The sequence below is a fragment of the Phaethon lepturus genome, unplaced genomic scaffold (genome assembly GCF_000687285.1).
Source record: "Phaethon lepturus isolate BGI_N335 unplaced genomic scaffold, ASM68728v1 scaffold2687, whole genome shotgun sequence".
Lineage (NCBI taxonomy): Eukaryota > Metazoa > Chordata > Aves > Phaethontiformes > Phaethontidae > Phaethon > Phaethon lepturus.
Window position 1 is genome coordinate 681 of NW_010550941.1, and position 21,793 is coordinate 22,473.

Sequence of the window (21,793 nt, forward strand, 5' to 3'; positions counted from 1 at the left end):
GTGTTTTTTTTTTTCCATTCTCTGCAGCTGGTAAGAGCTGTCGCTCTTATCTTCTCAAAGAGAAAAGCAATGTATTGCTTCTCCAGTCTCTCACTTGAAGTTCTGCATGAAGGACCGGAGGTTCCTATGAGATCACTTTCCGTATGTCAGGTTATAACCAGGGGATGTTAAACACCTAAAGTAGAAGAGCAGGCCAAAGGGGGAAAAAATATTAACAGAGAAGAATACTTGCCTCGTTAAAATTCTCTATCTTCACCGTGACTTTCATTGTAAAATTGTTTTGCTTTCATTGTAAAAAGGGAGCTTGAGACCTGCGTCATTCTCTCAGCTTGTGCCTTTGACCCTATAACCTAGTGCGACTACATAGCTCTGACTTCATTTACTTCACAGATAATATGGGGTGGCTCGGTATATGTATTATACTGCTGCTATTGCTCTGCTGTTTTCATTTACATCAACAAATATTCAAACTAATAATGAACTCCTGAAAATAGGGTACACAATGCTGGCACGTGTGTGTTGCACAGTATTGGGCTCCCTAGTGGAGTCTGTGTCTTTTATTAAACTTTTTTTAGGGAAAAAAAGCCAGTAAATAGATTTCCCAAGTATAATGTCTTTGTATGAGATGTAGACCAGATTTAAAAAACACGACCAAGAAATCTTCTGTAATAAGGACAAAGGCCCTGACGTGGTCCTTTAATTTGTGGAACACAAGCTTTCACTTCAGACTTTATTTTTTGAGCCCTCATGTCTGCAAAGAAAATGTTCGGCATTTTTCTTGTTGCTCATATGGGCTGCTCCTGAGAGCTAGAAGAGGCTGACATGGGAACGAGCAGCGCTGGCCTCTCCGCCGCTGCACGGCAGGGTTCTGAAAGGCACGGCACGAATCGGGATTAATTTCGGTCCTTCAACCCAAGTGCCACGCTGTGAGGGTCATCCTTCGCTGCCGCTTGCGCGGGCTGGAGGTGCGGAATGTGCTTCCCCACCCCTCCCCAGCACCTTTCACCGATTGGAATTTCTGCCGTTCGTTAGTTGGATCGTTGTGGGTGTTGGGGCTCCCAGGAGATGGAAAAGAGATGGGGCTTTCTACCACGGAGCGTGAGTCTCTGCCAGCGAGCGGTACTCGTGTGCTCTTCTTGGGTTTGCCTTATCTGTTAGATCGTTTTCTTCTCTTGGCGAATGCAGTGAGGGTAAACTCTGTCTTAACGCGGAGCGGAAGATGCAGGTGATGCCTTAGTCTATGAACGCTACAAGATGCTGAAGCTTCAGCAAAGGGCTTCCTGGTTCTTGGGGATCTTCCCTGAGCACCTGTGGCAGCAACTGGCTGCTTCGAAAGCTGGGCTGTTGGCTGGGGCTGGTTTGGGTCTTAACTTCCTAATCTCTCTGGTCACATTCCAAGGACCACTATCAACTGAGAAGTTGCAGGTGGGGGTAAACGGAGAGTAAAGCAGCGAAAGTTTAACTAAACGCAGTCAAATGATGGAGTTAGGGCATGGAAGGGTTCTCCTCAATGAAGATGACTTGAGCGTGAGCCATCCCTTCTGAGCCTCTTGGCTTAATTGACTAAATTGAACGAGTCACTTACTGCTTTGTGCCTTAGTCTTATGGCATTATGTGACACGTGCTAAATTTCTCTAGGATTAGTACGTTTGAAGAAGTATCCTATGCTGCAGTAAACAGGTAACTCAAGTAATTTATGTGTTTATGTATGTGTATGCTCTGCAGTGCCCTTTTCCCTTGTACTGTTCCACCACTAACCGAGGTGTCCCGTCTTTTTGTTTTCCAGTGATTCACTGTAGATGTTCCAGGTGTTTTTCTTTCCCTTCAAAGCGAAGGATAAGAAAACGGCCTCGAGTCCTGACATTGCTAAGTCTGCCCGAGGACGTTCTGTTTCATGTTCTGAAGGGTCTTCCTGCCGAGGACATCCTCTCCGTCAGAGCTGTGAGTCTGCTCCTGCCTCACCTCTGCCTTTAGGAGCCAGCACACGGAGAAGGCTGGCTTCTCCTGTCAGAGTGAACGGGAAGGAAACCAAAGAATACACGCAGTAATTAGATTTTTGCCATCCCAGTCGCAGTTTTATTTCTCAGTACTCAAGCTCAAGAAGACTAGCAGCAGTATTTGAGTGCTCTCTGTAAATTTTCTGTGGGAATTGTCCTGCTACATCACCGTGGCGGAACAAATTAGTTTAGTTTGGCACCTCTTGCCTTAATGGTGATTAAGCGGGTAATAGGTTATGATTAATATTAATATTAATTAATAACTATATTAATTAGTTACCTATCTAAAATTAGACTGCAAGAAACTGTTTTTCTGTCAGTCCCTTTATTTTTAGTAATTACTATTTTACGCTCCCCCCTTGCAGGTGCACTCGCACCTTAAGTACCTTGTGGATAATCATGCTAGTGTTTGGGCATGTGCAAGTTTCCAAGAAATATGGCCTTCTCCAAACAATCTGAAGATGTTTGAAAGGTAAGCTGTAAGAATCAAATTTGCCTGACTCTGTAGAAGAGGGTGTTTGGAGGTAGCTATACAATTCTGATCAGTTCTCACTGTAAGTGGGGGATCTGACTTTCCCTTTTCGTAGAAGTCTTTGCTTAGGATGATGAAGAATTGTTGATTGCATGTGTAAGGCGCAGCTTGTAACTGCTGTTCCTAACTGGAGCAGGGCCCATTGCATATACCAAAGTTATTTCTCTTTAAGGACATTAATATTCCATATTGGAACATAGCACGTTAACTACAAAGTTAGTGGTACTTCCATATGAACGTGCAAGTGAGATCAGAGGCTCGAGATCATAACCATGTTTCTGAGATGGCTTGGTCACTGCTTGTGCAAACCAGCATATTGAAAAATAGGTAAATTTTGGGATTAAAACGAGTGAGTTTGAAAGGGTAATGATAAATCCGCTTAAAAAGGACCGAGAGTATGATTTTTTATCCATCTGATTTGAAGGGGATCTGTCAGTTTGAATGTCGTGGTTATTGTTTTCCTTCTGACTATTGCTGCTTTGGTGCATGTGTTACGGTCTTTCTGAAGACGACTACTCTGTGCACGTTGGTTTGGAAGGGAGGAGTGCGAGGGCTTGATGCGTGTCCGTGAAGGTACAAGTACCAAAACGTGTTGGGGCATTCTGGCATTGGGCACGTTGCATGGGAATGGGAAACGGTTCCTATGAATTATCAAATTATCCTGGACATCGGCATACGGAAGAGTATTGGTGCAGCAAGAAAAGCCTCGGCGTAACTTCGGTTTAACTTCAGTAGTGAAAGCAGGGATGCTTCTGGCTGGTGACCACCACGGTCACAGCCTGGCCTCCACTGACGTAACCTGTTTGAGGACGTGGGCCTGGAAGCACCTGCTGATTTCAACCCCGCGTATCTTCTCGGTTTCCCATTCAGGGCTGCTGAAAGGGGTAACTTTGAAGCTGCTGTCAAGCTGGGGATAGCGTACCTCTACAACGAAGGCTGTAAGTGTGGGAGCTTGTACTTGGGTCTTTGGGGAAGATGGCATGACAGAAGGAAATGTAGATGAGCTAAAGGTTTATTTATAGATACAGATCAAACTAGTTGTCTCATCATAAAGTTGGCACTTTTACTGGCTGCCTACAAAGCTCTTTCTCCTGTACCAAACGCTGATGCTTTTGTACCCAGGCTCTGGAGCGGTGAAGTGCAGAGCCCGTTTGCTGTCGTCAGTGGGGGGTTAGGTCTCATTTACTATGATTCCTCTTCACTTTCACCCTTCGGTGCAGCTCAAGCACTGGCCACTGAGCTGCTAGCTGTTAGATGTGTTGGGGCACGGCTCCTTTCTAAGAGGAGTCAATGCGCAGCTTGTGAATTCGTGTTTAGGAGTTACCCTGTGTAAACTTCCGATCAAACTTGGCTGCTCACCCTTGTTACGAGAGGGACTGGCCGTGGGCAGGAGGAGCCTCCTTGCCGAGGGTCCTGGCGAGGCAGGTGACTTGCACACCCATTTGTTTGTCCACTGGCAAGAATTAACATTGCTTTTAGTGCTGGTACTCGCAGAATGCGCACACGCCCTCCCAACTTAGGGTTAGGTGTTCCTAAAGACTGATTGTAGTAAGATTTTTCTTCTTTTGCCATCTCCATGATTTTTAAGGCTTTAAAGGGAAGACGCTGTTCAGGCTTTTCCTGATTGTATCCTGTTGTCTGTCTTGGCCTGACTAAATGCTAAGCACATGTAGTGAACAAACTAAATGATTTCTGGCTGCTTTTTTTTGTTGTTGTTCAGTGTCCATCTCCGACGAGGGTCGTGCAGAAGTGAACGGATTAAAGGCATCTCACTTCTTCAGTCTGGCGGAGCGTTTGAATGTGTGTGCAGCCCCGTTTATCTGGCTTTTTATCCGTCCTCCCTGGTCCTTGAGTGGAAGCTGTTGTAAAGCTGTGGTCTACGAGAGTCTCAAAGCAGAGTGTCAGTTGGAGAAAGTAAGATTTCTTTCTGCCCTTGGCTTTAACACAGGCTAGTAGCTGCATGTAATTATTCTGGAAAAAAATATTTTTGTTTCCGCAGGGAGCTCCTATGCTCTTGTTGCTTAAATGACTGTCGATCAATCGTTAAAATGAGTTTATTGCCAAACTACACTTGGTATATCATGACTGCCGGAGGCCTGTACTGTTTCTTCAGAGAGATTCAGTGCTGTCTGAATGATAACAAAACATTGAGAAAAGCAAGGGGGAGGAATGATTGAAAGGCAAACAAAATTGTAGTCTGGAATTACTAGCAAAAATTGCTATTGTTCTTTGTTTGTCTTTAACAATGCTTTATCTTGATGCTTTCTTCAGGCTCAGAAAGGATCTATTCTCCACTGCTTGGCTAAGGTCTTGAGTCTCTTTGAGGTGAGCAGTGTTTCTGATTTGATGTGTTTGAGTACTTTTTTTGGTGATCCTAATGCTGTTTACCTTGATTTAAACACAACAATAAAAAAAAATAAGCCGAATGCTCTTATATTCCTCCAGTGGCTTAGGAATTTCTGTTCTCATGAGTTTAATTTACTCGTCATTTAAAGGAACATTATCAACTTGGTTTATTGAATTTTACAAACAGTGAAATTTAGTTTTGGCTTGATGGTGGGCTTTGCAGTGTGTTCAGGTCTCAAAGGAAGCCTTCCAGTTATAATGCATATATATATAAAACCAAAACAAAACACAAGCCTTCAGTGGCAAGCAAGCCAAAAAGCTTTTGTCCAGCTGAGGAAAACCACTAACCGCTTCCCGAGCCTGGGTCTTCGAATGGCAGCACTGAGTGGCTGTGGGAGCACCCCTCGTAGTCTGAAGGGGACTCACAACTGGCTGGCTCTGCTCTGTAGCTTTCAGGACAGAGCTGTTCCGTAGCTTCGGAAGTATTGAGATCTGACATCCAGTTGGCTGGACAGCAGCAAAACCGCCGTCATGCCTTTCTGTTCTTAGGATGAAGAAAAAAGAAAAGAATCCCTTGAAATGTTTGAAGAATCTTCAAAGCAGGGTTGTTTAAACAGCTCCTACCTCCTTTGGGAAAGTAACAGAAAGGTTGCTGTAAGTAGCTGTGGGTTTTTTGTCTCAAAACAACTTTTTCACTGTAACTTCTGGACCTCTGTTATGTGCAATGAACGTACACAGAAAGAAATTGCTGTTCCTTGGAGCTTACCTCCTTCGTAAACAAGGAGAGCGCCAAGAACTCTCTCAAATGAGCTTCGGGTCTGCCTTGGTGTTTAAAGTAAGTGAGTCTACGAGCAGTTGTAGCCGAGGTGCAAGCAGAAGTTCCTTGATAGTAACTCTGCTAAAGGCACAGGCACTGCTGACTAGTCATCATATGGCTCACTTGGGAGCAGGGAGGCTGCCTGCATTGCCACGAATAAAGCTGCCAAAGCTCTCGTGTTGGAATCCCAAGTGACCTGTCTCGTTTCCTGTGAGACCTCGGCCAAGAACTGAAGAAAGTTTCTTAAAAACAGCATTGTCATCGTGCTGAGAAACAGGCTGGTTGCCGAAATAATCGATGTACCCACAGGCAGTGGTTTTCCTCTCAATGTCAGTACTACAGTCCTTCTGTTTGTTGTGTAAAGGTAATGGGTTTTGAAATCTGTTTACATTCCTCTCTGTAGATGTCAGATCCTGGCAGATACCTCCAAAGTCTCAGGAAGCTACGAGACTACGCAGCAAAGGGCTGCTGGGAAGCACAGGTAAGACTGACTTTTCCCAGGAAAACAGGCTTTATTAAACGGCCTTTTCTACCCTGCCATTGTAGGTTTAGACTCTTCCCTTTAGAAGCAGAGTCAAAATTGCTGAATAATATCTATACGTGCATTTACTCTGCAAGTCCCCCTCTTTTGGAAAATACTGCACGCCTGTGGTATAATCCAAGTAAAGATGCATCTTTAGATAGACTTAAAAGCCTGCCCCAAATAATGTGTGTTTTCAACATTTAAGCCAAACTAAGAACTACTGATTCAAGTAGTTTGTCATGCTTGCTCTCTGTATTCAAGACCATCCTGTGCTGCCTTAGTTTGCATTTGGTAAAAAAAATTACTTTCTTTTGTGTGTTCTCTACTACAGATAGCGTTAGCCAAAGCCTGTGGGAACGGAAACCAACTGGGATTAGAAGCAAAATCTTCCAATGAAATGGTGTCTCAAATCTTTCAAGCTTCCCTTCCTGTCAGCAAGCAAAGCATCTTCACCGTGCAGAAAGGAATGAATGAAACAATGAGGTAAAAACTCCGATCCGGGAGTCAGGCCACACAGCAGAAACCGTTGCTTATTTCCCTCGACATGTGTAGAGGGAAACAAATCTAGAATGAGGTCTGTTGGAAGCTGGAACTTTTTGCTTTGCTCTTCTGTGATGCGTTACATACAGAATCACTAAGGTTGGAAAGGACCTTCAAGATCATCAAGTCCAACCATTAATCCAGCGCCACCATGTCCCCTAAACCATGTCCTGAAGCACCACATCCACACGTTTTTTGAACACTTCCAGAGATGGCGACTCCACCACCTCCCTGGAGGGAGTGCCTGACCAAATGTACAATCTCTTGTACAATCAGAGAAACATGTGACATTCCGCAGAGGAAGTGGCAGAGCCCTTATTTCAAGCCCCAGTGCAGAACTGAAGTGAGGGGCGAGAGGGTTTTTTTCTGGACTGTAAATTCTTGCACTTGGCAAGACTAACAAGTTCTGCAAGAACTGGAGGCACTGTTTGACTTGTTGGAGCTATAATTACTCTCTAGTTGTCTTAGGTGGCCTTTAGCCTCCTAACTGGTATGCCCTACCCTTTCTTTGTGCAAGTGCCTATTATAGGATGGTTTCTAATTTCATTTCACAAACGACTTAAGACGACTGTTGACCCATCAGAGATTAACATGCCTCTGGTGGCGAATCCTTATCTCAGTGCAACGTGGCATTTTTCTGAAAGTTCTTTTGCTGAAATTTCTTGGCTTGGAACTTTTGAGTGGGGAAGGGACTCAGTAACTAGTCATGGGGAGGGTGTTTGTCACGGGTTTGAATGGCTTCTAACTGCGCAGACTGCATCTCTCTTTCCTTTCTAGGTACATCCTGATTGATTGGCTGGTAGAAGTGGCTACCATGAAAGACTTTTCTAGCCTATGCCTTCACATGACAGTGGGATGCGTGGATCGTTACTTGAAGCTCAGACCTGTACCACGGGCTCGACTCCAACTTTTGGGAATAGCCTGCATGGTCATTTGCACACGGTAGGGGTTCTGACTGGTGAACAGAGGTGGTTATTGTGATCATTCAAATGCACTTCTGCAGCTCAAGATTCCACACACACCCCTTGCTAATAATAATACTGGAAAGAAGTTTTGGCTTCTTTGTGAACTGTGTTCACGTACCAAACATAGTCTCTGCAAATGAAACACAAAATGTAATTCCTTGAACATGTTTTTAAATCTGAAAAGACTCCGGAGTGGTGGATTGGCCTAAATGCGTTCCATCAGCAACTGAAGTCTCTCATACCATGTTGGCACGAGTAACCCACAAGGAACAACTGCAGCGGTGGTGTTACCTACTTGAGTCTGTTAAGCTCGTATGAACTGCATGGTGTGGTGGAAAATTATTCTTCTGTGTTAGTTTCCTTAATATCTTGCATCTTAACCTAGGAGAGGTTTCATAAATGAGGAATGTTCTAGTAGGTGGTTCCAGCTTAAAGGTTAAATAAATGAAGAGCTGCTGTTCTCTTTCCTGATCTGTACCTGGGAAAGTACCTTATAAAGTTGTTTAACTCTTTGGTCATCTTGGGTGCTTTTATTTGCCACGCAAACATCAGTTTGCAAACACACAAACTCCCTTTCTCCTGGAGCTAACTGTTAATATTATTTCATATTGCAGTTTCATCAGCAAAGAGATCTTGACAATACGGGAAGCTGTGTGGCTAACAGACAACACTTACAAATACGAAGACTTGGTCAGAATGATGGGCGAGATAATTTCTGCCCTAGAAGGAAAGATAAGGGTGAGTTTGGAAAGTGGATGGAATATTTCATCCCTTGGGCTGCTGCTGAAGTCAGGCTGTTGTCATTGGCACTTCTCCTTATCTAAGATGTTGGGGTTTTATGTGAGCGTTCTCAGTCAGCTGTGGAGACCATGCATATTTCAGAGCATGCGGATACAAAACCCTCTGCTGTTCTATAGAGATTAAAACTTAAGTTTTGAGAGGCCACTTATTCTTTCACTGGAGAATGTTTCAATGTCAGTGTAGTAGTTCAAAAAAAAAATAATAAACCCCCCCGCCCCCGATATAATAAAAACAGCATCTCCTGGAAATAACTGTCCTAAATACCTGGTGCTCGTCTTGTATTTCCAACCTCTGCTCTCCTTTCTGCACTAGATACCTACCATTGTGGACTACAAAGAAGTATTGTCAAACATAGTCTCGCTGGAGAGGAGAACTCTTCACCTGTACAGCTTCATTTGTGAACTGTCGCTCCTAAACACAAGCCTCTGTGTGTATTCCCCGGCTCGGCTGGCTGCCGCAGCACTGCTCCTGGCTAAGCTACTGCACAGGCAAGGTAAGGAACCTTACCTTAAGTGCAGTTGCAGCATGGTATGTCAGTCTGCCTTGTCTTTTTAGGGAGCCTTTGGGGTTTTTTTTTGGTGTTACTTTGTCTTTAGGCAAGATGTCCTAGTCGCTGGGTGGGGGGGGAAGAAAGGGACAGGTATAAGGCTTCAGGTCTATTTTACCTCTTTGATGAACAAGAGTATTAGCATCGGACTACGCAAGCTTTGTGTTTCAGTGGGACTGAAAATTTCTATACTTAGGTACAACTTCAGTTTGGGAGGTAAACCTATCCTTCAAGCTAATGGTGAACTTGAACAAACTATATACGGGCATAAGCTTGTAAAGATCATGATCTTTATCCCATTAAAAAAAAAATCTTTCTGATTACAGAACTACTACACTTTGTGAAATGGTAATATGTATTCTCTTCTCCAGCACACCCCTGGACCAGCCAGCTGTCCGAGTGCACTGGTTTCTCCCTTGAAGACCTGTTGCCCTGTGTGCTAAGTCTCCACCAAAAGTGGTAACAGTTTTGGAACTCTCTTGGGAGGGCACACGAGTACTTGGATTCCAGCTCTTGCAGACATGCTGCATCTGTACAGTCAGCCCTTCCCAGTGAAGGAGGTGGCTTTGGGAAACTGCCTTTCTCCCCCCAGCACAAGGCACTAAGGCCTTAGGGGCTGGTTCAGGGACAGCTATTTTATTTCTCCCAACTGGTAGTGGCCCTGGGTTACAGAAAATGTGATGCTCCTCAAGGCTTAACAGGTTTCAGCTTGCCAAACAGCACTATTTTCAGAAGACTGCAACTGGCTTATTGGTGAGCTTCAGAAGGAGTTCCAGCAGCGAAAGTATCTCATTTTTTAAAGAGTACAAGGCAAATACCTAGTTTATCTCAAGGAACAGAAAAGGAATTAGATGTTCATCTGCTTAGAAGCCAAGTGTCCTGGCTAGCTGCTTAGCAGCTCTGCCGAAACACCAACTTCCTTAGCACAGAGCTGAGGTGGAGGGAGGGAAAGTGCTTAAACTGGCAGGTTTTGTTAACATTGTTTCTTATAACCCATTCTAAGATTGGGGCTTTAATCTTTCTTTCCAGTTTCCACGACGATGTCCCAAAGGATTATAGGCAGGTGTCCTTAACTGCAGTGAAACAACGATTTGAAGATGAGCGTTATGAAGAAATAGGCAAAGAAAAGGTGGGCGAGCCCTTTGTCTTCCTTTGCTGGTGTCCGACACCCAAAGCAAAGCTACCCTATGGCAGGATGTATGGGAAGTGGGTTCTAGCTTTTAGACTTTTGGAGGAGAGAGTATCTAAATAAAGTGATAGTTTTAAACTTGATCTGCGGGGGACTATAACTGCTCTGTTTGAGTACATGCGGGAAGAACTTTCTGGGATAGACTTCTCCTAGAAAATAAATAGCCACCTTCTGGCTATTTATTCCTTCTGGCAATCTCATGGTCTAATTTTTACTGGCTCTTTGTTTCATTTTTGGTTTTTTTTAGATGATGAGTTACAGCCAGCTCTGTTCATTGTTGGGTGTGAAACAGGAGGACCCAGAGCCCAGTCCCTTGCACACGAATGTGGTGGAAATTCAGACTTTCCTTAGCTCTCCCTCTGGAAAGAGAACTAAAAGGCTAGTACAACTCATCACTGTAAATGTCTCTGAAATTAGCATGAGCCTTTGCTCCTCTCTGGTAGCCTGAGGCTTCATTCTTAAATATGATCAATTTTTCTGTAATTACCTTGGCATACCTGTTAAAATAGCCAGAAAAGAGGACTTGGCTTTTAACGTGTGACTTCTGGATTTTCTTGCTACAGGAGGAGAGAAGACAGCATTCAGGATGACAGAGGCAGCTTTGTGACTACACCCACAGCAGAGCTATCCACCCAGGAAGAAAGTCTTCTGGACAACTTCCTAGACTGGAGTTTAGATTCCTGCTCTGGTTATGAAGGTGATCAGGAAAGTGAAGGCGAGAGAGATGGAGACGGTGAGGGTTTTAATCTCCGTATAAAAAGCAGACAAGAGAATTAAAACAGTCTTTTCATCTTTGCTTAAAACTGTTTCTCAGGCAACAGAAGCCTGAACTTTCAGCTGAAGATCAGTTGGAAAAACTCTCCCCCCATGGTTACAAGTGTTAAACTGTTTCAGAGGCTTTCTCTAAAAACATCTCTTTCCCTATACCGCTTCAGAACGCGATGAAGGGGTTTGTAGCTGCTTAGTGTTTCAAGGTGAGACAGTTTTCAGATAGCACCGATAGTGGACCAAGTGTGATGAATGGCATTCGAAACTCTGTACTACCTGTTTTGCTGACTCTGGGACTGGCTGTTCATCTTCTAAACAGCTCTTAGTACCTACCCAAGCAGTTGGGGCGGGGAAGTTAATCTCTTACACACGGAGGGGAGGGTAGAGCACTAAGTTCACCCTCATTTAAGTAGGCATAGGGTTTATGCTCTTGCTTGGTTTTTTTTGCTCTTTGGTGTTGCTCAAATCAAAACTAACCTTTTTCTTTTGTCATCCCACAGTGACGGGTCCCAGTGGGATCCTGGACGTGACAGTGGTCTATATGGATCCCGCGGAGCACTGCTGTCAGGACTCCAGCGATGAAGACAACCTAGCTGTAGAGTGGGCCGGGCACGCGGCACCGCTGAGGGAGGCTGAGCTGCTGGACGACACTCGCAGCCTCTCGGCACATCTCACCCCAAGAAATCCTACCCTGGAAGGGAGCTCAGGCTACTCTTCAGTCAACAGTGCCAGTCCTACATCTTCTGTAGAAGGCAGCCTTGGAGTACCTCTCAAACCTACCTCAGCACTGCCTCTTGGCAGTGCCATGAAGAAGGAGCCATGCCTGCCTCGTTACTTGGAATCGTGTTTACAGTCAGTCTGTCCTAGGCCTAGTGATGGCAAGTGTGACAGACGGCAAGTCAAGCGAAAAAATGTGGCAGAACACAGTGAAGAAAGGGTGAACTTGGGCTTCTTAAGCCTCTGATTTCTTCATGCTCTTTCCTTTTCTAAGATTCCTGGAAACAGTATTTCTGTTGTAGTCATACAGGGATGATAGTGAATAATTGTCATTACCTCCAAAAAGAGCCTTTCCCCTCAACCTTGCCTATGCCTATCTTGTAATTCTATAGCTCACTTCTGGGCTACTTCCTTCCTTGATAGCTGCCTTTTTAAAGTCTTCCCTATTGTCTGATCCCCTGCAAATTAAGATTCTTCTCCACCTATGAAACTTTATAGCTCATTTTTGTCATACCTCACCAGTTACTCCTTGGTGATAAGAAAAGAACTTGTTGTGTCCCTTGCTTCACTGCAAGGCCTGGCACTATAAAAGAGAGGAATTGACTTTGGTTCTCAAGTTACTGGATGTAACACTATGCTTGAATTCTTCCACTTGAAAGACCTTTTTGAGGTTGTGCTGCCTTTTCCTTCTGGCCAGGTACCATCTCACTCAGCTGGTGCTTCCCTTTTCTATGTTTATACCATTTGCTGCACTGATACAAGGTTTTTACGGATACAATCAAGAGGTAAATGAAGGCTCACTGCAGGTCTGAGCTTCTTTTTTACCTACCTCTCAGATGGTTTTAAACCCCACTTGCCTCTGGTTCTAGCTGCCATGTTTTCCTCACCTGAAAAACCCTCCTTCTGTGCCTTAATGCTTCACTGCCCAGTACTACAGCACTGTGATCTCTGTGAACTGTCAGTCTCTGCTGGAACGCTGGGCTTGAACTGCCACCTCCAGCCCGTGGCTCAGTTTCATTTCCTGTCTCGCACAAGTCTTCCTTGCTATTTCCACTCATATGTCCTCGAGGAAAGCACAAATCACTTGAACACTAGAAACCGGCAGCAATTCAGTAAGGGCAGGCACTTTGCTTTACTGAAAGCTCTAATTTAAGCCTTGCTACTGGCTCCTAATCTGCAAGGGCAGCATATGCTTTTCCTATGAAAACTGAAATCTGTGCTGCTTCAGTAACAATTTGAAGAAGCCACCTCCGCTGACCTCAGCCTAGCAGGCCTGGGTTAAAGCTCCTCCAGCCTGTGAACGTCAGGAGAACAGCCTTCTCCTTTACAAACAGGTAATGAGCATTGAAATACCAAGGTACAAGACTTCCAGGAGACATCACTGCATTTAACACTGGAACTGGACTCCATGACACTTCCTTTGTTTAGAAGTTACTGTGGCAGATGGCAACAGTTCAGATACACACGGTGTAGTGACTTTTTTATAAAACTTTTTTTTTAATATAGGTGGCTCCCTGTCTTACTTCAATGACTGGTATCCCACTCACCTATTTCACTGCCCTGGGGCTTGGAGAAATGATGGGATGGTTGAGGATGAAGTCAGAGTTTAAGTTAAGTAGTCTCTAGGCTATTTACATTAGTATCATGAACACCCTGCACAACAGGTAGCATGGGGCTTAACCCCCCCTCACAACTCTACAGCAGCCCCAGAAGGCAAGCCTAGAGAAAGGCCTTGAACATGCCAAATAACCCAGAGAGAGCAGCCTTGGGTGTTTGTCCACAAAGTTTATTACAAAACTATGTACTGCCACTGTAGTTAAAAAAAAGTCCCTGATTTAGTTTTTCTGTGCCAGGCTTCACCCTCCTCCAGGCAGCTACCCTGCAGCTCTCCAGCTACTGCTTACAATGACTTGCCAGGCAGGAGTGTATTCACATTTAACTTATTACAGCAGCAGCTCAAAATTCAGCACTGGGTCACATTAAAATTGGAAGAAAACACTTATAAAAACCTCTCTCAGTTCTAAAATGGGCAGGTATGAGTTAAACATCTGTGGCAAAGGCCTCACACTGCAGAAAGCTTTGAACTCATTTCCTATGCAAGTTTTCTTGATCTGAAAGAAAAGACACAAAATGGGAACGTTAATCAGTTCAATTCCTTCCCAGGAAGAGTAAATTAGGTGATGAGGAACTACCTCCGTGTTCCTGGGGCTTGTTGCTTAATCCAGGGGGCCTGGATTAGATGCAGCCCTGGACTAAAACCAAGTCTGTCTATATCCAGCCTCAATCTTGGCAGTTGCCTCATGGATAAAACAGAGCACCTGGGCCTAGAGAGCCACCACTTACTGCCACAGGCCTGAGGTAGTAAAACCAGAGCTACAAGCTGCTTTCTGAAAAGGAAAAGCAAAAGTTACAGCCCAGGGCCTCAGTTCTTACAAAAAAAAAAATTAAAAAGAACCAGATTCCGTCAGTCTGCATTTTGTTAACACCTCTACACCCCAGCAGACCATTCAGCCTTTGCTTTATTAACACTTGTTGTATTCCTCCAAGGAGAAGTATTTCCATAAAAATTTTTTCCATTTCCATAAAAAATGAGGAAGCACATGCTGTAACACAGGCTAAGGCTGGCTTTGTGTAGCACTGGACTGGTCTCTCAATTTGAACGCTGAAGGGCCAGTGCTGCCTCCATGCATCAGGAGGGGCACTTAGGTCTCACCTGGAGAGACCTCACAGACCAGCCTGCTCTGTCCTCACCTCCTGACTGCTGCCTGCAGCACCCCAGGGTGTACGGGGCAGGTCAGCAGCACAGTGCTGCTCCTGTGCTGGCAGGGGGACAAGTGCTTTGTGCTGCTGCAGTTTAAACTACTGGCACTTACTTAGGGCACCATTTTGATATCCACAGAGTCATAAGCTGAAGCTTTCATCTTTTCCAGTGGCTTCTTGAAGAGCTGCCGCAGGGCCTCATAGTCAGGCTTCTCCTCATACTCTAGTGCCATTGCTTGCTGCAGGTAGCTCTGTAGGGCATCTGCAAAGCAACGAACATCACCGCATGGAGCAGCACAGCAACTCCAGGTGTCTTTACAAAGCTGCCGAACGGCCTTCTCTGGCTGCTCTCCCTATAGACAGTTCACCCACACACCTTGGTCAGCTGCAGAGAGGGAAAACAAAACCAGCAACTGATACAAAGCTCAAAGACAGGATGGGGAAATGACCTCTAGCCCCAAATATTGCATTTTTAAAGCCAGCAGAACACTTGCCTCTTCAGCAAGGTTCATGAATACAGATAACTGGGTAGCAGCCCTCCTTGTTTTGCTGTAAAGAAAACGTGGGATTTGTTCACAGGAGGAGCCTGTCAATCGGTCCATGCAACGCTTGGTCACCGTCGCCAGTGGAAGCTATCCTGGACTAGCACCCCAGCAGAGAGAAGGTTCTAGCTTCAGAGACAGTCAATCCTCCTTCCCCAAGTCCCACTGTCACAAAGAGCAAGCCCATACCTGGAATGGATCTCTGCCTGAAGCACAGTTGGAGGAGGCATTTCACATCCCCTTTGTACCTAGAATAATCAGTGCAGAGTGCTGTCAGGTGAGAAGCAATGGAGCAGGCACCTGAAAAGCCTGTCTTTGGCAACAGGGGCAAAAAATAAAAAAGGCTGAATTCAGCCACATTCTGAATGGAGCAGAAATCAGGGTTCATCAAATACCCTTTGGCCAAGCTCAGCCTTTATAGTGGAATTTACCCACATCCCAGTAGTGTACTATGACTAAGTGATTTCTCTTCAGTCACAAAACCTCCCTCACTGCTTTCTGCTGAGCATTTCCCAAGAGAGTAGATGATTTCTCCTACTTTTCCTTCTTCTCCACCACAGTTTCTACTTTGTCCAGCTCATCAGACCAAGGCAAGAAGCCACAAAGCCATTTCAGAAGACAGTAGCCCAGAGATTCCAAGTCACTCCGTCGAGATGGTCCTGATGGGAAGGAAGAGATGTTTCACATGTGAAAAAACAGGGTTTGGGAGCCATCCCAGAAGATGCTCAGGCTAGCACCTCTCCTCCAAAGGCGAGTAAGGATTCCAGCACTCACTGCACAACCTTGGAAGTCTCTATTTGAGGTGCCCCTTCTCTAAAACAGGCAGCTTTATGAAGGGGCAGAAGTCTAAAGAGCAGAAGAAATGCAAGAGCTTCATTAAGATGTGCTCTAGGATATCAATATTTCTGGGAGTCTGCTAACTCACACAGTTGAAGAATCACCTCCTAGCCTCTGGAGGAGGATTTGCCCAGCCTGAACTCTGGGAGAGAACAGTCGCATCCCAACCAGGAGAGAAACTGGCTAATTTAAATGCCTTTTCATCTCTCACTGCTTCAAGGTCAGAACATAGCCTGCTGCAAATCTGTTTTGGGCAGGGATCCAGTCTGGCTTGAAAGAGACCCCTGCCAAGCCAGCATGAAGCAGCCCTGTTTTCTATTCCTCACACGCCTGCAGTAGCCAAGGCTCCAGATGGAGGAGGAACATCCCGACACCTCTTGCTGCAGTCACTGAGTGACCTGGCAAGTCTCAACACAGCAGCCCAGAGAGAGGCAAGAGGAGAGAGCCCAAATAGGAGCTTGGTTCCAGGTGCATATGAATGCCTGGAAAGCAGCAGTGACAGAAATGCCAGCAGGGAGCCCTAGCTCCAGAGAGCACTGCCACAGTGAACGGCTCTCTGAGTGCAGATAACGGCTGAGCTTTGCTGGCTTGTGTCAGAAGCTGAGACTCACCTGCTCCCTTGTGGCTGTCCAGACTGATAAACTCTATCGTGCCTTCATGAGGGGTCCTGCTGCCTTCACGCTGAGCCACATGCTTCCCTCCTGGGCAGTAACGGAACGCATAGCAATAGCCTGCTAGGGTCACCTAGAAGACATCCAGAAGTACACATCTGAGCGTGCCTGTGGTGTGAATTCTGCCTACAGCATAGCCCACAATCCTGCACCACAGCATCTGCTTGAGCACTGCATGGACTGCACTGCTCCCCTGCCCAGCAGCAGGAACCTGGCTGTTGCTCTGTCCCATTTCACAAGCCCACCTTCACCGCCATTTCCTCACAGCACTGCTCCCGCTCCCTACCTGTGTGAGGTCTGCTGGGTTCAAATAGATGTTCCCAGCTGTGATGTCCCCATGCACATACTCATTTTCATGAATGTACTCCAGGCAGTCTAGCTAGGAGTAAACAGAAGAGGCAAGCATATCAGAACCACGCAGACTCCTTCAGCACCCTGGCTATCACTGAGCTGGACCCTCTCCAGCTCCTCACAGCTGCATGGAGGAGCACAAAAAGCACCATGTCGCACAGCCTCTAATTTTCAAGTGTCAGGTTTCTCTCATTCTCCTTACTCCAAAGGAGACATCTCTTACTCCCTCAAGGAGACATATTGCTCAAAAGATGCTGCTCAAGTTTACAACATGATCAAGAGATGCTACTTATCGAGACCCCAGCCAACCCCCTGGGTCAGCTTTAAAAACACCTTTGAAAGATCCACAAGAAAGTTATAGGTCTTTCATAAAAAAAGTCTCTTAGCAAGTATTGGTTCTCTACATACCAGCCGGACTACAATCTGGAAAGCTGCCTTCTCCCTCAGTAGGTGTAAGCCATCATTCAGGACGGACTGAAGAGTTCGCCCTAAGTCAGAGAACACCAAAAACCTACAAGAGACAAGGGCTTAGCACATAGCAGTACCTACCTGATCTGGAAACCCTGCAACAGACGCGCATCAAGCAATCCACCTGCATTAGACCCCCCTTCAACTCCAAGCTGACCTCGGCAAACATTTCCTCAACTTCTGGTAACAGAAAACTTCTTGAAAAGGTCAGACATGCCGATCATGTATTGCAGATATACAGTCTGAGTCTCCCCTTTGTGTTAAGCTTAAAAGACAGGGATTAGTTGTCCTCTGGCCCGAGGGGCAGAAGCAGCAAAAGCAGTGACTTCACCAGCAACACAAGGACTGAAGGAAACAGCATCATGAGAGGCACAAGCCATTTGTTAATAAATGGTATCGGAGCAGTGCATAAGGTTAGGAGCCCAGAGGACAATGAGAGAAGGAATAGCAGACAGCAAGGAGAGAAGAGGGAAAGCCCAAGAAGATGGCAGTTGTGGACAAAAAATCTCAACTGTGCCCTTTGCAGAGTCACCTCACCTGTAGCTATCCGCATGCAGTCCAAAGCCAACGCAACTGGGGATTCCCAGCAACGGCACAGAGTGCCACTTCTTCCACTTCTCCACTAGAAAGGGAGAGAAGACGACAGAGTGCGGCAGACACTGCTAAGGCGCACCAGAACAAAGGAGCCCAGTCAGGGATGCCCTTTCTCCAAAAGCCTGCTCTGCCCTGGGCAGTTCACAGCTGGAAGCCTCCCTCACACTGATTCTTGTCCCAGAAATGCCAGCCTAATGTGCTGGGGCATTGGCATGTCAATGCACATAGCACTGCAGAGCAAGAACAAGACAGAAAGTATGCTAGGAATACCAGGGCAAGCTAAGGCATGTGGTTGCTATAGGACTAGGTAAAACAAAAAGGGGGGAGAGAGAGAGAGAGGGATGTAGAAGCAGATTTTTATGGTCCTCCCAGAAGCGCAGGTTTGATATGAATTCCTCCATCACCCCTGCCCACGTTGTCTGGTCAGCTTTGCTCTTGCTCAGGTTTTTGAGTCAACGGAGTAAATACCAGACAGCAGCTGACAGAAACACCCATGGAAGGGGCACAGAAGAGAGAGGGAGCCAAGGCAGGTCAGGTTGCAGAGCTGAACAGCTACCAGTGAGATCAAGACAAAGCATGGGTAGAGCAAGAAAGCTTCAAAATGCCAATACTGCAGTGTCCTAAGGTACGCAGACACTCCTGGGAGCGCCAGCTCTTAACCAAACTTCTCAGCACTCTGGCTCTAACTAAGCAGTGAATTAGTTTATTCTAGCCTGGCCTTCCAAGAGACTCACATAACTGATGAGAGAGACACGCCAGTTTTCCTAACAAGCAGCCTAGCCCTTACCCTTCCAAGAAGCACCAACCTGTGCCTGCCTTCGCAGCTCGCTGGAAGAAGTTCTGTTCATTGTAGATCTTGCCATCCTTGACATCCTAAAGGGAACAGGAAGAAGGAGTGTTACTTCAGCCACACGCACACTGCTAGAAAAGGAAACTTGGGCAAGACTGCCACAAGACCTTCACTACTCATTTTAAAGAAAGCAACAAGCCCCACCCCACCCCCCAAAAATAAATCAAATACCAGATCAGCAACAGAGCTGAGAACAGAGCTCCGGTCTTCTGGTTCACTATTTAATGCTGCACCTAACAACCACATAAACTCTGAGCAATAGCACAGAACAAGGGAGCGGCCATCTCAAGTTGGACATTTCAAGCACTACCACTTACAGCTGTCTGTGGGTTAAAAACACCTAGACAATGCAGACAGTCTCGCAACCTAGAGCGAGCTCTAGCCCCGAAGCTGTTACGTTAAAAGGAGCCAGAGGTGACCTTCTTATCCACAGCACGGATGAGGTTATTTCTGCAAATAGGCAAGTCTCAATGAAGAGCTATAACATTTTATTCTAGCTGTCAGAAAGTGAGACAAGTAAGAGAGTTTGTATTTGTGACATTTAAGTGTCTGGGTAGTGTACTGACATCTTACAATCCATCTTTTTAAATCAGCAAGTATTACTGCGCTTTTACTACTGCTGTTCTCGAGTGGCCTGAAATGCATACAGTTTACAGTCAGCATGTATGCGTTTGCCTACGCACACGTATATATTCAGCATACTGCAAGCTAACTTAGGACAGATGCTGTTATGCATGGGAGGAAGCAGCAGTTTTATATTCTAGCTGGTTAGATACCAAAGGCCCTACCCACAATTGGACAAGGTAGCCAGAGCTCAGCAGGATCCAGACAACAAACGACCATGTCCCAGAAGATATTTTGTTCTGCACCTTGCCTGGTGAGCCGATCTGAGCCACCAAACCCAGGAGCCAAACTGCACTCGTGTGCCATATCATACTCTACAGTCCTCTGCAACCGCAAGGGCTGGGCCGTCAGAAGACTACCAAAATGCCAAAAGACGCCAAGGGTGCAAAACAGAGGAGCTGGGAGTGTTGCGTACAGAAGTGATTCCAGTTTCCCACCTACTGTTTCTAGTTTTGTGGCACTTAGCTGTCTTTTCTCATTAACGCTGTACTCTTTCTCCATCCTCTTAAACGTCTCTTGACAAAAGGGAGAGTGATTTTTCAAGTCCCCACAAGACTGGGCACCACCAGGTCCCCCACAGACCCATTAACATTAATATTGTTCTTCCCACAGACAAGCAACCCCCAAGAGCTACAGCAGACAAGAAAACAGTCCTTCTGCTCTGGTTTGTGAGTTACTGAAAATAAATCAACTGAATTTCCACTGCAGAACAGCTACTACTGGAAATAGCACATTTCTGGAAAACCCAGGTTATTGGCAAGTGCCTAGAAAGCTGGCTCGGAACTCCAACTATAATTACTGTTTGATTTAAAAACATGCTCTGGTCTTAGAGAGTCTTTCAGTGCTGGTTCATCACGCTACCTCAGCACAGCCACCAGATTCTCACCTCTCAAGTTTCCCCAGACTTCAGCAGGGTATGTGCACACTTGCCATACAGGAAAAAAGTAGGTCTGACATTAACAAAACACAATCTCCACCTTACACGACCAGATTGAGTTCTGGAGATTACTGAGCCTGGTAGATCAAAGAGGCAACCTTCTGTGATGAAGGCTCTTCGTTCCTTTAATCCTTGTATCTATTCTCCTGATACCTATAGTGGAAGAGCCAACTTCTACTGAAATCCAAGCATGACACTCTCGGGAAGTTACAGCCATCTCCTAAGCTAGAAGGGGCCCCTGCGACCGCTTTCTGTGAATTCCTCAGGCACTCTTAGCCACACAAATGGGCCGGGCCCTGGACACAGTACACTATGCACTATTCCTTACCCAAACAGATCAAAACTCACAAGTTTCAGGGAGTATCTTTGCTTTTGAGGACAGGTTCCAGATGCTGACTGTGCTGTGGAAGGATGGAACAGATGTGGTTACAGGAGCATGGAAAAGAGGTACCTGCAGTGTCAGCTGCATCATTAAACACAGCCTGTGCAGCTGGCTTTTACTTATCCTCTCCTTCTTTCACTTGGTCTTTGCAAAAGCATGCTCTCTGACAGCATCTTTCCAGGTTACTACAAAATAATTCTTACCTTGCTCCAGAAGCACAGCACCCCTGACATGCTTCGAGTGCAGTTCTGCTTAAGTCACAGAAGCATCTAGGCATGGCTACAGTAGTGGGGTGCTTTGCAGGTGGTATGTAAAGAACAAATCATTAGTCAAATCTCAAAGGCACCCCCAAATTCATTTGCAGATCGTTCCCTCCAGCTCACTTCGTAGTTTGTCAAGTCTGTAAGAGATGCCAAAGTCTAAGAGACTGCTCTGCATGGATGTTAAGAGTTATATGTGGCCTTCCTTCTCCAAAGATATACACCCGTTTCTTGATAGTTCCTCTTCTCCTGCTCTTAGACCAAGTGCTACACACAGGTTATCTGCTGATCATCACCCAAAAGGTGTTTCTATAAGAGTACCCTCCACTATAACAACAACATTTGTTTTCTCTTTTTCTAACGTCACATCTTTTTAAAGACAAAGGTGGATGCCCAGACTTTGTTATGCACCAGCACAAGTAATTAAGAAGAAACTAAAGTCAAATAACAGGCAAAATTTACTAATGGAGAAAGTGCCTCCTGAAGAGTTTCCAAGTTAACAGCAGAGAATAAGATCAAAACAAAGTTTACAGTTAGACTGGAGAGAAAATACCAGCAGCCACTCAGCAGCTGAAAAGCAGCCCAGATGATTTAGCTGCTTTCTTTTGGCCCCCCAAACAGGCTGAGAATCCAGAACTGACACTCAGTCCATGCTGACACCACCTCCAACAGAGGAACTCCAGCACCGCGCTGCCAGCATTGAGGTTTTGAACCTAAAAAACCAGGAAGAGGAAGTATGGCCCCTTCCCGTTTGCATTTCACGGAGGAGCGGGGC

General features: G+C 45.7%; 2 protein-coding genes across 2 annotated transcripts; one reads left to right on the forward strand and one right to left on the reverse strand.

Moving 5' to 3' along the window:
- Window positions 1-1,786: 1,786 nt before the first annotated feature.
- CCNF (cyclin F) lies at window positions 1,787-11,989 on the forward strand (the record flags this gene model as incomplete). The annotated part of the gene is made up of 16 exons (XM_010290683.1): window positions 1,787-1,941; window positions 2,363-2,469; window positions 3,400-3,467; window positions 4,250-4,443; window positions 4,801-4,854; window positions 5,425-5,529; window positions 6,096-6,173; window positions 6,547-6,698; window positions 7,533-7,697; window positions 8,335-8,458; window positions 8,834-9,014; window positions 9,440-9,527; window positions 10,098-10,197; window positions 10,505-10,635; window positions 10,821-10,990; window positions 11,526-11,989. Coding segments are annotated over 16 exons (2,336 nt in total), but the record flags the coding sequence as incomplete, so codon positions are not given.
- Window positions 11,990-13,797: 1,808 nt separating this feature from the next.
- VRK3 (vaccinia related kinase 3) lies at window positions 13,798-20,777 on the reverse strand (the record flags this gene model as incomplete). Its single annotated transcript, XM_010290684.1, has 10 exons — window positions 13,798-13,853; window positions 14,616-14,764; window positions 15,234-15,292; window positions 15,583-15,703; window positions 16,493-16,625; window positions 16,839-16,931; window positions 17,312-17,414; window positions 17,909-17,993; window positions 18,772-18,838; window positions 20,725-20,777. Coding segments are annotated over 9 exons (863 nt in total), but the record flags the coding sequence as incomplete, so codon positions are not given.
- Between the last annotated feature and the right edge of the window lie 1,016 nt (window positions 20,778-21,793).